The sequence below is a fragment of the Zalophus californianus genome, chromosome 14 (genome assembly GCF_009762305.2).
Source record: "Zalophus californianus isolate mZalCal1 chromosome 14, mZalCal1.pri.v2, whole genome shotgun sequence".
Taxonomy (NCBI): Eukaryota; Metazoa; Chordata; class Mammalia; order Carnivora; family Otariidae; genus Zalophus; species Zalophus californianus.
In genome coordinates, this window is record NC_045608.1 from 35,478,081 (window position 1) to 35,494,620 (window position 16,540).

The 16,540-nt window shown below is 49.3% G+C and overlaps 1 protein-coding gene across 10 annotated transcripts in view; it reads right to left on the minus strand.

Moving 5' to 3' along the window:
- Positions 1-1,179: 1,179 nt before the first annotated feature.
- MTCL1 (microtubule crosslinking factor 1) overlaps positions 1,180-16,540 on the minus strand; it is a 120,063-nt gene continuing 104,702 nt past the window's right edge. For 7 of the 10 annotated variants that reach the window (XM_027576622.2, XM_027576617.2, XM_027576618.2 and 4 more), the window contains 4 exons: positions 14,818-15,114; positions 13,417-13,448; positions 7,848-9,387; positions 1,180-2,374 (listed from right to left, as the gene is read on the minus strand). In XM_027576622.2, the coding sequence (XP_027432423.1) occupies positions 2,180-2,374; positions 7,848-9,387; positions 13,417-13,448; positions 14,818-15,114 (2,064 nt within the window). In that variant the 3' untranslated portion in view covers positions 1,180-2,179. Of the gene's footprint in view, positions 2,375-5,014; positions 5,072-7,847; positions 9,388-13,416; positions 13,449-14,817; positions 15,115-16,540 lie in introns of all 10 variants that reach the window. The other 3 variants (XM_027576624.2, XM_027576626.2, XM_027576619.2) reach the window with 1 other exon arrangement.

The following is a 16,540-nucleotide window of genomic DNA, read 5'->3' on the forward strand; positions in this document are numbered from 1 at the left end:
TATTCTGGTAAAATGTACATTAACATTCACCATTTTAATCATTTTAAGTGTAGAGTTCAGGGGTATTAAGTACAGTCATCTTGTTGAGCCACCATCACCACCATCCATTTCCAGAACTTCATCATCCCAAACAGAAACTGTACTCATTCAACACTAACTCCCTGTTCTTTTCTCTCCCCTTGTAACCTGGTAACCATTATCTTACTTTTTATATCTATGAATTTAATTACTCTAGGTACTTCTTAGAAGTGGAACCATACAGTATTTGTTATTCTTGTGATTGAGCGGCTCCTTTCACTTAACATAGCATCCTCAAGACTGGTGCATGTGGTAGGCAGCACGTATGTGCCAGAATCTCCTGGCTTTCTAAGGCTGAACAGTATTCCAGTGTGTGGACAGACCACATCTCGTTTATTCTCTTGCTGACTGACAGGGTGTTTCCACTGGTTGGCTTTGTGGATCACACTGCTGTGAACATCAGTGTGCAGTGTTCAAGTCCCAGCTTTCAATTCTTCTGGGCTATGACCACAGCTGCTGGAGCACAGATGATTCGCTTTCCCTTCAGGACCCATCATGCTGTTCTCCACAGTGGCTGCCTCAGGAGTGCCCCAAGGTTCCAGTGTCTCCACGTCCTCACCGATAGCTGCCATTTTCCATTTTGGGGGAAAATATTTAAAGGTGTAACTGTGGTAACACTGGGAACCGAGCTTATTCTGTCAGCAAGTCTAGAGAAGGACATTCGGCCTGAAGTAGTTCTTACGCTCTTTGGCAGCATCACCTCTTTAAAAACCCCTACTCTTGTCACCTACTGACAGGTCGGGTGACATCTCTCGGTCAGGGAGGGAAGCACCGGCTAGGTGATTGGCCACTCCCACTTTCCCAAGGAGGGGAGAGGGAGGGAGGCTGGGCACATTTGGATTTGTGGGTAACAGTTCCCTCACACCTCCATGCCCGCCATGTTTTCAACCACAACAAAGTCGCCTTTTCATCAACCCCAGGACGCTCTTACAGAGAACAGGGAAGCTGTGGCACACCACGCACTCAGGGTGTGTTAGTTAGGTGAGGTGTGTTAGTAGCAGGACCTCCCCTTTCCCTGATTCCCCTGGCTAGGAAAACTGTCGCTTGAGCCCTTAGGAGAGGATGCAGGGCACGTGAAACATGAGGTCCCGGCACAGGCCGCCATCTTGTAAAGGCTTTATTTCTACTTCATCATGGTCTCATACAGACTCCGAGGCACCATCCTTTGATTCAGTGTGGTACCCTCCTGACTTTTTGTAGTGCTTTTCCTTAAACAAGAAAATTTTGAGTAAACACTGTATATTGCCAGTTCATCGTTAACAATAATTTAAAAATGCCATTGCTGTTGTATCTCGATGCAAGAGGACAATGGTAAAAGTACAGTATGAGGGATTCACAACGTATTACGGTGGGACAGATGACTCACACTTACAGGCGATGGTGAGACCACAGTAGCGATATGTACATGCACCCCAGCGCTTCGAACCCAAAGACGTGCGAGTCGAGTAGAGGATGTGGATTATACAGCGAATTTGGTAAGCCCAGCTGAGGACTCTGTACCTTTGTAAGAATGCAGATGCGTATCCCCTCCTGTAGAGAGGATTTCTGTCTTGTCGACTGGCTTCATGGCTCTTTCACTACAAAAAAGTTCATTGAATCAGACAGTCTGACGCATTTCAAAAAACTCTTAAAAAACAAAAACACTGACAAAATAAAATTAACTTAAAACAGTCTAATTCAACGTGGAAATAAACCAAACCAGTGTAACAGTGCAAATTTAACAGAGAGGCAGTCAGTATTGAGAGCAAGGGTGTTCAGAATCTCTTAAAATGTACATCTTTAAAACTTTTATTTTTTTAAATTTATATCTTATCTAGCTTTTTTTTTGCTTAATATACTGTGTGTAAAAAAGATGGAGACAAAAATAGTTTTCTGAGCTATGAAAAAAATTAAGTTATTACAGGCACGTTTACGGTTTCGTTCTAGAAACATCTCAGGTTCACAGGTTGGACATTCAGCAGCTGTGTGTTTTTTAAAAAACATTCTTTGACCTTGGGAAAGCTAGATCTCTTCTTGTGGGCGGAGCTTGGTTGATGACAACGGTGTGGTTATGCAAATTATAGGGAATTATTCCCCGATAATCCATGCAAACTTGCAGTCGTCACAGGTGTGTCTTCTCCCCGGGTGGCTCCTCGTCGCCGAGCTCCTCCAACGAGGCTGGGTCTCCGGGTGACTGAGCCGGTGAGGCAGTAGGGGAATGGGAGGCCCAACGGGACGGAGGGCGACGGTTTGCTGGTCTCTCGGGCCTGGAGAAGCAGGGTTCTAGGGATGGAGCTAGTGCAGAACAAGGTAGTTCCTTCAAAGCCGAGAAAGAGAAAGACAGGGTTACTCAGACTGACAGTTCCTTGGGGGGGGGGGGTGGGGAGTGACTCTCCCCAAACACACTTCTCAACAGACTCGAGGTCAATGCAATGGATCAGGGGCAACTTCGGAATGTTAATTTATATTTGCTCAGGGAGCATAATTTAAAATGTTAAGTGAAAAATTCAACTCGGATGATCAGTGGCACAGTAATGAGAAGATAGCAAATTATGATCAAAATATGGCAATGCCGTGAGATGGATATGTTTGTGCAGCATCTTCAGAATTGGGCTGGAGCCGATGGAAGGTGGGGAAGGCCACAGGCCACCTGGTCACATCCTGACCCGGCTGACCCCAACCTTTTGGCGCTCCTGAATGATCTACTAGCCACAGTGACCCGGGCCTAAGAGGCCAACCTCCCTATGCTTTGGTCTGTTGGAGGCCCATGAAGAGACCCATGATTTATCCAGCTGCATTAGCAACAAGACTCACCTTAAAACGAACTCTGCTACTGCTTATTCCAAGTTGACTGGCAGTGGGTTAAACAAACTCCCACGACATGGAAAAAATGCTGCAGGCAGAAATTTTAACTTTGGTCTAGTTTTCTTTAATGACCTTTCCTTGCTGCAGCATTTTAAAAAGTGGAATCAGAGTGCTTGTGCTTCTGTCACAGGCATCCTATGCCTTCTGAGAATAGATCATGCACGACACACTCAACCGGGGGGCCAAGCACCTATCATACTTCTCAAGGGCCCGTGCTCCTTTTCTAGTGTTAATGAGTGTCGATCTACTTAGTCTGCAGGATAGGAACCAAGGATGCCCACACCTGGAGCATGCTGGTGCCCAGGAGGGCCGTGGGGGCGTGAGAAAACGGTGAGTTCCACAGGGCGGAACCCGGCCGCCCAAGGGACATTCAAACGAGAAAAAGCCAAGATGGTAAGCCACTGCAACGAAGAATGCCAGAGAACACAGGCGCTCAGAGCCCGTCGGGAAAGGCGGCAGCGGACCGACAGAGATGTGACGAGCAAGCGCGCAGAGGCCGGGATGAGGGCGGTTTAGTCTGCGGAGCAGGGAGTGACAGCAGAGACCAGACGGTGGGCTGTGTCCATGGGCAATGGGAGAAGGAGGGGGAAGAGGGAAGGCGAAAGATGGAGCGCCGGCGTGGTGCTTCTGGAAGAGTGATGGAGTGAGGTGGTCCCCGCCTCCCCCCGGGCCCAGCGGAAAACTGCATGAACACTGGAGACTCCTCCTAACCGTCCGGGCCTCTTTGTGACTGCACGTCGTCGTAGCACAGTATGGGGAAGCCTTGATTAGAAAAGCACTCTGCTGATGGGAATCATGGCAACCAGGAAGACCTCGCCCACGAAGCCCAGCCTGAAATAGCTGAAATGCAAACTAGGCGGGGCGAGCTGTCCTCCCCTCACCTCAGCCCCTCCCTGCGCATGCCCCGCTGATGCGGGGCTTGGGAAATCTGCCACCTCTTAGTCTTTTTCTGTCTCTGCTCCTGGTATTGTTAAGATTTGTGTGTTGTGTCGTGTTTGTATTGTGTGTTGTGTAGTGTATAAGCGTGTTGTGTAGGTGTGGCATCATGTGTCGGAGGATACGCTGTGTGCGCGTTGTGGGCCATCTTGTGCGTATTATGTGCTGCATGTGCTGTGTATGAGTGTGTGGTGCGTGTTACACGTGTGGCAGGGTGTTGAACGTTGGGATGGCTGCTACCATAGGTTTTTTTCCTACACCACTACAGCCCTTTTCCACCTGGCCGATGCTGAACCAGAACGGGCTTTTGATCAGTGTGGTGCCACCTCTTCCCCGTGTGAACGCCTAGAAGAATTGTGTGACCACGGGTTCAAGAATGAGCCTTTTCTTTAGTAACACACCAGCACAGACAAGCAAACCATCTTGTCCTTCCCTGAGAGGCTACTGCAATGGGCTATGCGGCCATTTTATCTTGGGAGCACCTTTTTCGTCTTTCAGAGCCAATCGCATTTTTGCATTTAGCACTCCAAGTTAAGACCAGTGGGTGAGGTGGGTGGGCGACTAATTCTTGATCAAATGCTATGTTGGTATTTTTTCAGCCTTGATTCAGGCTCAGACAGCAATTCTGAGGCTATTTTTTGGAACAAGGGATGGCTTTGCTGTTGATTCATTATTGAGTGCTTACTATGTCATCTATGGTGATCACTTGGAAGGACAAGATACATTTGGATTTATTCCTTCTGGTGCAGTTGTTGAAAAAGAGAGAAAAGCTTCATTGTGTTAAGGTCACACCTCATTACAGCATCTGGTGATGTGCATGTGCCTCCCGAATACCAGTGAGCAGGTGCAGCTGACTGGGAAAACACTGGGCTCACAGACCCCCACAGGCCAGGCCTCTATGCCCGAGACAGTCCCCTCTCTGGCCAATATTCCTTTACCCCCTGAAAGCAGAGAGCAGAAATCTCTGGAATGTCTGGCCTACCAATCGGTCCCTGAATTTTATGGACCCCAGGCCAGTGCAAGCAGGTGGCGGGCTCTATGGACAGGGCAGATCTATCCGGTATGATTCGGCCTCATTTCTGAGTGTCAGATACCAACCCCAAATTACACAGAGGACCTTTCCAGATGGTGTGCAAAGAAGGTAGAAAGCACTTACGGCGTGAGGCAGGCAGGGCTAGAGTCCCCATGGGGCAGTTAGTAAGACAGTTTGGTTCTGGACAGAACAGACAGAGAAAGAAAAGAAAAGCAAGTAGGTTGGAAAGTATTTTTTTTTAAAAAAAGAACAGTAAAAGGTTTAAAGTCAACAAGCCTGGTGGCAGTTCCAGGGACAGCTATCAGGAGAAACGTGAGGCCTGCAGAAGCGGGCAGGTGCCCTCGCCCGTACACAGGCCTCGCTCTGCCTGGGTCCAGGTAGTCCGGAGCACGGAAGGACCCTTGGGCCGGAACAGCAACAGACCTCTCCCTTCTGCTTTCTGTTCTTCCCTCATTTGCCCTTTAGCATTTCACATTTCAGAAACCCTTTGGTGTGCATAGAGATGGGAGTCACATGACTGTTGTATTTGAAACAGAGGATTAAATGGTCTGTTTTAGTCACAGTGATCACGTGGTCATTGCTCACGCTGAAAATTTCCCCTTGTATTGTCCACTAGACCCGGGAGGGAAGAATAGCACTGCATTTCCAGATTATTCTTTTCCTTCACCCCACAACTCCCCTCTTAGCTTCTCTGCAGGGTGGAGCTGGTGCTACAGCTTCAAAGAGAAAAAGAGGGTAAATATAGCTATGGGGCGGGAGCGAGAAAAGACAAGGGAAATTTACTGTTGTGCCCCCCCACCAGGGAGGTCCCTGTCCAGGCATCGGCGGAGCGTTCAGGGAAGGGCCCAGAGCCGGGCGCTCAGGGCAGGTTGGATGATCCGCATTAGTCCTGGTAATTTTGGAATGAAAACCCAGAACTACTTACTACATAATTTATGGAGTAATGGGAAAGGATTTCCAATAGGCCTAATATAGGAAGTCAGTTTAGACAAGGAAGAACTGCACTGGAATCTAGAACAAGCAAAATTCCAACAGAAAAGGAAAAAAGAGCCCACATTTACTCTCTGCCAGTGAAGGCTCCACACAGGTTCTGAATCCCCCCAACTTGGCCAATCATCTCTTTGGTATCAAACACACCCAGTGAGAAGAAAATCTGAACACTTTACAGAGGACCCAAGTGGCAGGGGGACAGGCACAGTTCTGAACTGATAAAACCATTTTCACGCCTTGGAGCTGTGATTTAGCCATTAAGCGGTTGTCTTTCTACTATCACAGATTGCCTGGAGCAGTTGTTGTAACTCAAAGCCCTTTTTGGTTCCTAAACATGAATTTCTCTTTAGTTTCTAACATTAATGGACACTGCAGACACACCCAGTTAATGCTTTGGGACAGAGCCCTCATTTCCCCGAATTCCTCCAGAGCCTGAAGAAGGTGGGGCATTCACACAAATAAGCCCTCTGCAGTAGTGAGTCACCTACCTCAGGCCCCTGGAAGGATGGGGTAACAGAAGCCCGCAGAAGACACCATTTGTCACCCAAGAACTCTCAACCTTGGTATTTGTTCTTCTCAGAGCATGTAAACAACTGTATCACAAAGACTCGTATGTTCGGAACGTGGCCAACATACTATCAATATTAGGTTGAATGAAATGGCAATTGCCATTTCTGTAGGTCACTGGCAATTTCACGTGGTTTAAACTCTGTATTTTGAGCTGACTTACCACTTGGTGGGTTAGCCTGGGAGCCACTGACCACCCCCCCCCCACCCCCCCACCGGGGAAATGTGCAAACACACCTGCCTCGTCTCTGCACCTGTGAAGCCAGGGCTGCAGCCCAGGGAGTGTGTGTCTCTCCTCTCCGACCCTTGCCATCTGCAGGAGCCGCCTGGAGAATGGTTAGGGGTGTCTGGATTCCACGGGTGTGGAGTCTGTCCATCTGGGCTAGTGGTGAGTCGGCCTCACCCTCCAGTCTGCACGCGGGATCCCGGGCCGAACAGTGTCTGACGCTGGCGGGGACCATGTGCGGCCTCACCGCCCCAGGCCCACAACCCCATGCCTTCGGTCCCAGCATTACTGTCAGGCTTTGTTTCGCTCATTCCTGAAGTGGAAACGCGGATTGTTTTTAAAGTGGTGTAGTATGGACATACTGCGTGTGGAAATGTGTGAGAACAAAATTCATTGCTGACCGATCAGTGAATAATGCTAAGGGGGATGTAATAAAAATCACATAGTAATAACAGGTGCCGGGATGTGTGGTCATATACAGTGTGATGATGAGAGATGTAAGGGGGGTAATAGTAATAATCACATCGTATGAAGGCAGGATTTTGATCTTATCCAACTGTCTCACCTGGTTTTACGGCCAGGGAGATTCGTGGTCGCAGGGGGCATGGGATTTGTGAGACAGAGGACTGCTATTCTGTACTGAAGCCAGCACTGGAATCCAGACCTTCTCATACAATCCTGATGAAGGATGTTCTAGCATCCACTCTATCACACCCTCTCTGGCACACCTCTTGTGTTGTCCTGGATAAAGATCTGGAGCATGCAGAGAGGCCTGACGTGACTCTCACACATTTCACACATACACTTTTCTAGGACACAAATTCACACAGAAAGAGGGCAAATTATAACCCCAAGTGAAAGGCCCAGATAAACAGACGAGCATCAATCACCTATACCAGACCAGCGAACCTGAATCAAACCTTGAGCTACATCTTCAAGAAGGGATCACTGAGGACAATAATATGAACTTTTCTTTAGGAGTAGCTCAGGGCTTGTGTTTCTGCCTATACCATTCTCCCATAAACCCTGTATCTTCCCAGCTCACAAGAACCTATTATGGATAAGGATCCTTGAAATCAGATGACCTAGCAAAACCCCAGGTTTACACATATTTTCCTGGCATTTAAACAGAAGAGCTGGTGGGGTGAGGGTTGGAATACTCAGCCTTATTACCTCGATGGACCCTGGTTCAGCTTTGACTGTTTCTCCCATGTGGCTGTCACTGTTAAGACTTGGGGGCCCGTGGGGGGCCTGCCTCCTCTCCTCCTTTAAGGCATGCTCCAACAGCTTCTTGTTGAGGATCCGGGCTACATTCTCAGTGAGCGTGTAACCAGGGGGAGCAGATAAGTCCTGCCTCAACGGCGTGCCTTCTCCCCCTTCCTCCCTCCATGTCTCTGAGCCAGCCCCGATGGGGCTGGGGGACCGTCCCCGGGAACTGGGGCTGGTTTCCTGGCCTGGGCCCAGATCCGGCCGAGGTTCTGCTGAGCGAGACCGACTCCCGGCCCGCGTTCCCTTCTGGAAGGGGTCCTGTACCACAGGGCTGTGGTCGATGATGTTGAAGAGGCTGGAGAGGCCATCGTTGATGGCGGTGTGCACGGGGCTCTCTCGTGTAGTGGTGGAGCGGGCCCAGGCCGACTCGCTGCACCCCTTTGGGGCCAGCCCCAGGGAGGTCCTGCTATTTGGCTGCTCGACTTTGGGGAGGGGCTTCCTCTGCAGCTTGGGAGACCCATACTTGGGGGAGCAGCATGTGCGCTCAAACTTGGCCTGCACCTTCTCGATGGCGGGGGCCACCTGCCTGCTCCTAAGGCCGCGGGAAGGAGATGACGCGGGTGTGGCACCACCCCCTGCCTTTGGCGTGAGACACTTGTGGGGGCTGCTGGTGACGGCGCCGCCACGCAGGGCTTCGGTCTGCAGGCCAATGTTGATGGTCTGAACGGTCTGTGTCCCCGTTGTCCGGGACCCATTGGTCTGGCAGGCCATGTCCTTGAGTGGAGGCTTGGGGGGACCAGAGCATATGGCATTCCTGACAGAGAAGGCCACCTCCTTCATGTCATCACTCATGTTCTTGGCCATCTGCAGGCTGTGAAGCGGGGAGGCAAACCCCAGGGGGGTGCAGAGGGCACTTTCGAGGGGGCGCAGCCCTCCCTCCACATAGTCTCGGGGGTGTCTGGAGGGGGCACAAGGCCACCTGCTAAGCACATGTTCTGAGGGAACCCCCTTTGTGTCTCCAGCGCCCACCCTGGCTCTGCTTGTGGGAAACTGGCACTCGGGCTCTGACCGGCCCTTGCCCTCACCCCCAGCCACCACAATGCTGTCCAGCCTGCGGACAGCGGGTGGGCTGTGCAGCAGCCGCACCCCGGCCTGCTCGGTGCACACATGGCTCCGTAGGGGCTGCTTCTGGCAGTGCTCTGGGCTGGTCACAGTGTCCGTGGTCATGGTGACACTCGTGGTGAGGTACCAGGAAGAGTCGGGGAAAGGCTCGGCACTGGCCTCATCCCCTGCCCGCCCCCCCTCGGTCCTGTCTGCCCAGGGCTCTGGGGGCCTCTCGTCCCAGCTCTTGCTGTTGAACTCCTCGATGTACTTCAGGTCGTCTGGAGACAGGGGTGGGGTGACGTCTTCCTTGTTGCTGGCAGCTGGCAGGCCCTTCTCCGGCAGGAAGGGAGAGACGTCCATCAGACGCTGGAACTCAGACATGGAGGACACAGACACAGCCCTGGGAAAAGTGGGAGAGAAGATGATGTCAGCTGCCTGCCAGCCAGGAAGGGTGCTCACCTGCCACTCCTGACCTGGGGCAAGCACGCGGGTCCTGCCCACACAAGAGGTGACTTTGTAACCTAGTGGTTCCCAAATGTCACTGCACACTGGAATCACCTGGGGCTTAAAAAATGAAATGAAATGAAATAATAAAATAAAATATAAACCCACTTTGGAATGCTTTCATTCTGGCCTGTGGATGCTCCATAGCAAGAAGGACACCTGGCTGATGACTGCCTCCGATTCCTAACCTACTAGGGGTTTCCTGAGTCCCAGGCACTGCGGTAGGTGCTCGCGTTACTGACAGAACACAGCCCGGCCTGATCCCAAACTGGCGAATGGTATACGCGAAGGGGGTTGGATACCACAACATCGCAGCCATCACCTGACGACCGTTCTCCCGCCAGCCTCATCCTCTATTTCCAGTGAAGTACAGTTGACCCTTGAATGACAGCAGGGGTTAGGGGGTCCGATCCCCGTGCAGTCGAAAACCCATGTACAATTTTTGACTCCCTCAAAACTTAACTACTAGTAGCTTACTGTTGAACGGAAGCCCTATCGATAAGATAAACAGTCTATTAACACATACTTTGTGTATGTATTAAACACTGTATTCTTGTAATAAAATAAGCTAAAGAAAGAAAATATTAAGAAAACAATAAGGAAGAGAAAATACATTTACAGTACTATACTGTATTTACTGGAAAAAGTCCACATCTAAGTGGACCCGTGTAGTTCAATCCGTGTCGTTCAGGGGCCAACTGTACTGACTGCCATCTCCAGAGGCCAAATGGAAGATGTAGAGCAAAGAAGGGAGGTGGAAGGTGTGACAGGTGGGCATGTAATTTCCAAATACGACTTCAAACGGAAACTCCATCCGGCTCTGTCGAAATCTACCACCAGGGCTTGGTTCTTCCCTCCCCCTGCTCCCTCCTGTACAGCCCAGCCTGTCTTGTGTTCTTGTTCTCCCTGTATTCCTGGACAAGAGGAAGATGCCTGCAGACACACAAACACACGGGAGGGTGAAGATGCGTGAGCTAAAGGAACAGCCAGGTTTGGGTAAGTGCTGCCTGATGGATATGGATTTGGATGTAGATTCCTCCCTATATATGTGCTTTCATTCAATATATTTCTATTTGGTATGAATTTCCTGACTGCCTCCTATAGGCCAGGGCAGGCACCGTATGGGGTGTTGGGGATTCCAAAATGCTAAGACAGGAGGTTGCTGGAGCGCTCAGGCAGCTTGTCAACCCACCCAGGGCAAAGCAGGGGTGGCCAGGAAGGAGGTTCAGGCCTGGACCCTCTGGCCAGAAATCCCTCCTGCTGGGGCAGGGGGGTTGCATATGCAGATTCACTGTCTCTGTAACTAGACCACTTTCTCATAGAACATACTCATATCTGCACACCCCAAACAGAAGTTCAAATACCTAGGGCTTCAGACCAGCACAGGTGCTGCCAACTGGGTCCCAGATGGAGAGTACCTGGGTTACTTCACTGCAGAAACCATTAATGATGGTGAGACCAGAATTGGGGTCTGTGTGCCACATGGATTGGCCCACAGAACAGGCAAAGCCCCGGGTGCCTTTGCCCTCACCCTGGGAACATATGCCATTGTGGTCGCCACCCTGGTAAACGAGAGCAGGCTACAAATGATACCAGTAGGCCTTCTATCTTGTTATTTCTCACTAGGGGCAAAAGTTAGTGGTATTTTTTTTGTTAGAAATAATCTACAAACCCTCCCATGGCCCAGTGAATAACAGAAAGCTGGCTACAACCAGCACTGAAAATAGAAAGAAAACAAAGGGATGGGTCAGTTTCCGGTAAGTGTGATTCTTCTCTTCTAGCCTCTGGCCAAGTCAAGGAGCTGCTGAATTAAGAATGAGCTTCAGGTGCCTGGGTGGGTCAGTCGGTTAAGCAGCTGCCTTCAGCTCAGGTCATGATCCCAGGGTCCTGGGATAGAGCCCCGCATCGGGCTCCCTGCTCAGTGGGGAGTCTGCTTCTCCCTCTCCCTCTCCCTCTGCCCCTGCCCCCACTTGTGCGTGCATGCGCGCTCTCTCTCTCAAATAAATAAAATCTTAAAGGAAAAAATGAGCTTCAGAACGCTGTTCACTGGGGGCTGGAAGTGCTCCGTGGGTACCGAAACACCAATCCTTTCTGCATTTCTTGGACACAGCTCTTGTAAGCCCCGTTTCTGCCCACGTAGGAACTACCCTCAGAGGTAAGCCAGTGCACCTGTGTGGGGCCTTTCTGCCTCCAGCCCTTGGATGGATTTCATGGAACAGAGGTGATGTGGGCAGAGAAAGGGAACACATCAGCCTTAGCAGTGGCCAAAGCAAGACAGATACAAATCCAGGACACATCGGACACGTGCCAGCACGTGAGGGCACACAGAAGAAAGTCCGGAGGGAAGACAGGAAACTGCTAGAAGCAAGAGGGAGAAGGGGATGGTGGGGACAGCACACGTACTTTTTTACCTCGGACATTTAGATAGGTAAGGTTTTTTTTTAAAGAAGTTATTCATTTATTTGAGAGAGCTAGAGAGAGAGAACACATGTGGGCAGAGGGGCAGAGGGAGAAGCAGGCTTCATGCAGAGCAGGGAGCCCGATGCGGGACTCCATCCCAGGACCCTGGGATCATGACCTGAGCCGAAGGCAGACACTTAACCGACTGAGCCACGCAGGTGCCCCGATACATAAGTTAATTTAAGATTAACTTTTCTAAGTATGGATGACTTTTGAAATTAATAGCAGCAATTAATATAAAAAAGGGGGGGCGCCTGGCTGGCTCCATCGGTGGAGTGTACGACTCTTGATCTCGGGGTGGTGAGTTCAAGCCCCATGTTGGGTATAGAGATTACTACAAAGAATAAATACACTTTAACAAAAAATAAAAAAATAAGAGCTACTATGCAGGGAAGAGCTCTGTGAAGATAGCTAAACTTTGTTGACTGTTTACTCTGTGTCAGGCATTGCTTTGTTTCATGTGTAGAAACACATTTAAGCTGTAAAGAAATTGAAACGCCTTCTGTTTACAGATGAGGAAACCGAGGCACAGGGTGGTTACCTAACTCACCCCAGGGCACATGGCTGGCAAGAGGAAGATGTGCATTTGAAACCAGGCTCTAGTTCTCGAACGCGGCCCTAGACTGTCCGAGAATGACCAGACAAGACAGAGCCTGAAGGACAGAAATGCACCACAGGCGTTTTGGGTGGTTTTGGATGAACCAAATACAGGGCAAGATGGGAAGGAGATAGTAATTTATGGACTTGAAGTTCATAGGGAAACCAGAGATGAGGAGATCTGGAAACAGCGGACTGCCCTGAGGAGAAGTTTCCTGTGGTGGAAATAGCATGTGTTCATCTATAAAGAAAAAGCATGTGTCAGGGGTGGGGAGTGGGGGGTGGGGGAGTTGGGTACAGGAAATCTTTCCACTCAGTTGTGTATTTTTAGTGCTTAAACAAATTTGCTTAGATATGTCTTTTCAGATATATCCTATCATACAGATGAGCTAAAAGAGACGATAACTAACATCACCAACATCACTTACTTTGTATTTACTTTAAGGTTTAGGGCCGGGAAATATTTTAATAAATCCTCCGGGCAGAGCTTTAAATGCCCAGTATATAAAATGTCTCACAGCACATCAAGAGGGAGTCTTTCCAGACTAAACGAGAAGCGGGGGGTTTCTGTGGACTTTCCAGCAACCACTGGACACAACATTCCTTTATACACACAATACACAACTATAACTGTTCTCACCATGATACTAACACCCACGTGAGCACAGTGTGTCTCTGGCCTTTCCATTGCTAATAACAGAAAATGCCATATTTATGAAATCAATAATAATAAAGCAACTACTTATTCAGAAGTCTTACTTTAAGTCATTCTCAAGACAGTGTTACCACAGACTGCGGTGACAAAATGGAATTTTAAGACCAAGAGCCTTTAATTTCAGTAGCCGACTATTGTTTTCATCAGTCTTACCTTTGAAGATTTCCCTTGTGATTTTCTTCTTCCTATAAAGAAGAAATAAGATCGTCTGAATCAGTTAATAGGCTGCCAGGCACTTTCAACGTGCTAAGTGATTTGTTTTGCTCTTCGACCATAGGAAAATACCATTTAAAATGTACACCGAGGCCAAGTTTTGGTCGGGAATGTTCCTGTCCCTCAGCCCTTTGAAGTATAATAAAACCAGAACCCACACATCTGAATGTGTGTATGTGTGTGCGCGTGTGTGAGAGAGAGAGAGAGAGAGACAGAGACAGAGAAAGAGGAGGAGGAGGGGGTGGGGAAAGGGAAGATGGGGCCCCCGAGAGAGGAAGCTGGGCGGCTATGTCCCTTGGTCTCGGCCTCACTGTAGAAGGCGATGCAACAGACTTACGCTTGAGCACTTTCTCAGTTGTGAGCCCTGCCATGTGGAATCAGAGGCGAACTGACAATGACTTGTGCTCTGTGCAGCTCAGTACGGGCCCCCCGTCACAGTGGACACAGTCGGGACCAGGCTCCCGACCCCGGGCTGCTTCCTCTCTGCTATGCAACTGCACCATGGGAGTTGCCAAAGGGTCAAACAGGGCACCATCCTGGTGATGTCATGCCACCTGGCTACATACTGCTGAGAAGGTACTTGACCTCACAGACACCTCACTGAAATCTAGCTGCCCTACATTTCAACACTACTTGACACGAACTCTTCGAAGTCTGTCTTCAGACAGGTTAAGTGACAGGTACAGCAACTGTCAAACTGACTCACAGGTAATGATTCCTAAAATCCAACCCGGTTTTAAAACCCAGTTGTAGAAAGGGCATAATCAGAAAAACCTGACATTGTGCCGTGGAAATCTCAGCCCAGAGTTTAGCTCACCGCTTTGCTGATGATCTAATTTACACATGGCTTCAAAGTGTTGGATTTTTTCCCCCTTTGCACAGAATAAGAATTTATAGCCTGTCATTGTTTAGTGATACTTATTATTTCCCAATGTGAGGTACTTGCTTTAGAACAGATTTTTTTTGTTACCAGTAAGTTGTTTAGAATCAGAAGGCTGCTGGGATTTAAAGACAGGTTGCAGACCTATACGTCCCAGAATGAATTCTCTCCTCCTGTGGGTTCCACTGGACCTGCTCATCGGTGAGACCTTTTGTTTACACAGGACACAGTCCTGTGTCTCCAAACCTGAGACAAGTTGGCCAAGTGAAATCGAATGTAGCGCATACTAGGAGTTTGGGGTCGGACCACCAAGCAAAGCTCTTAGCACTGTGAAGGTTTCATGCTTACTCAACCCAGAGGCTGTGATTTGCAAAGCCCGAGCCTGCTTGACCAGGTGGCCAGGTCTCCTGACAACCCCTTGGTCCTGCAGCAGTTAACTGGACCCCAAATCCCAGGCTGACCTGGGGGAGGCAGTTCCTGAACTCCCGCTGGGGCCCTCGGGCTGGAGGCTCCTCTGGCTCATCATCTAGAGACAAGGCGTCCAAGTAGAGGTTTTCCCGTGCTGAACACCTGTCCGATTCCTTCAGCTTGGACAGCGGCCGGTCTTCAAACGGGGTGGAGTCGGTGTCTGCACAGGGCCACATCTCCAAGGGACGGGGCATTCGGGGGCTTCCCGGGTGGGCAAAGGGGCGGATGTTGCCTTCCTTTTGATCACAGGGGAAACTGCCACTTCTCCGGGGACTGTTTTCTTTCTGCAACTTGAGGGTTTTTAAAAAAATGAAAACCATTAGTCTCACTCTTCTGTCAGTTGCTCTCCCTAAGACTGCTGCTTCTCCACAATTTGGAACTACATCTGGGTCCATAGGAAAGACTGGGAGAAGTAAATGTTCTTCAAGTTCTGACCTTAATTTCAAAAGTAACACAACATTACAGATGTTTTTATTAAAATAAAAAAAAAAATCACAATTTTATCCAGACTGGAAAATGTGCATTAACCACACACACGAGCCAACTCCTTCTGATGAGAATAAATATATATATATATATATATATATATTACTGTATATAACTTGAGTACTGTTCATGGGAAATTATATTTATTTTTTTAAAAACTGAACATTGTTAAATGACATATTTAGAACTCTTTTTTATACCTTCTGAACTTAAGGCACACTCACTGGAAAACCATCAGTGATAGCAAACTTCTGAGGGCGAATTTGATTTTCCTGACTAGCAGAGTTTCCTCATTCCAACACTATTATTTCCAAATCATTTGGCATGGGTCCCGTCTATTAACCCAAGTGATCGAATTGGGTTGTAACCACTGGGTGTCAAAAACAACTTCGAACTTTGCTTGAGAGGATTACAACTTAGCTATCAAGTTAATGAAAGATCTGGACTGACTGAAGAAGGAAAAGCCACATACTTTAGAACCATACCTTTTTTGCCTGACTTGGGAAATGCAGGAAGAAATAGTGGGGAACACGCAGGCGCCCTTAGAGTGAAGAAGGTCTGAGTTGGGCCCACTGTCCTGTGGCTTGGTTTGCTGGCAGGAGTGAAGTCCCCAGTGGTCCCCAGCTCAGTGTCCTCATCTGTTAAGTGGGGACCGCACAGCTGCCCGCTGTGGAGGGGAGGAGTGCGGGGGCTACCAGCAAGGCGAGCCCAGCAGGGCTCGCTGTTTGTCAGTAAGACCAGCACTGACCTCCCTGGGGTCTGGGTGCGCTGATACACGCCTTGCTGATTTACGGCACTAGAATGAACCATGTGGAGCCACTTAGGAAGGGAGCCAATGTGAAATCACAGGGACAGGCAGGGAAATGGCGTGCAGAGCGGATGCTCACTCCCTGGAGAAGCTGTAAACTTCCCCCTGGACTCTCCAGAGCTTTCCTCACTGCATTCCTTTCGAAACATGCACAGAAAGCACAGCAGAGGGCTGAGGAGAGTTCCACCTACGTATCTCCACTGGGGTCTTTACTGGATGACATGCTCACACACTCAACCACCATGGCAGCTGCCCTCTTGGCTAAGAAAGTTATCTGAAGGGTGAAAGTGACATTTGGATTTGTCAAAGAAAGGTGTTCAGTCCTCAAGTGCTGAGATGGCGCCAGGAAGTTCTACAACTCCCCTGGAAGCATTAATTTATTTTTTAACCAAGCATCTTTCACAAACTACACCTCTGTGTCC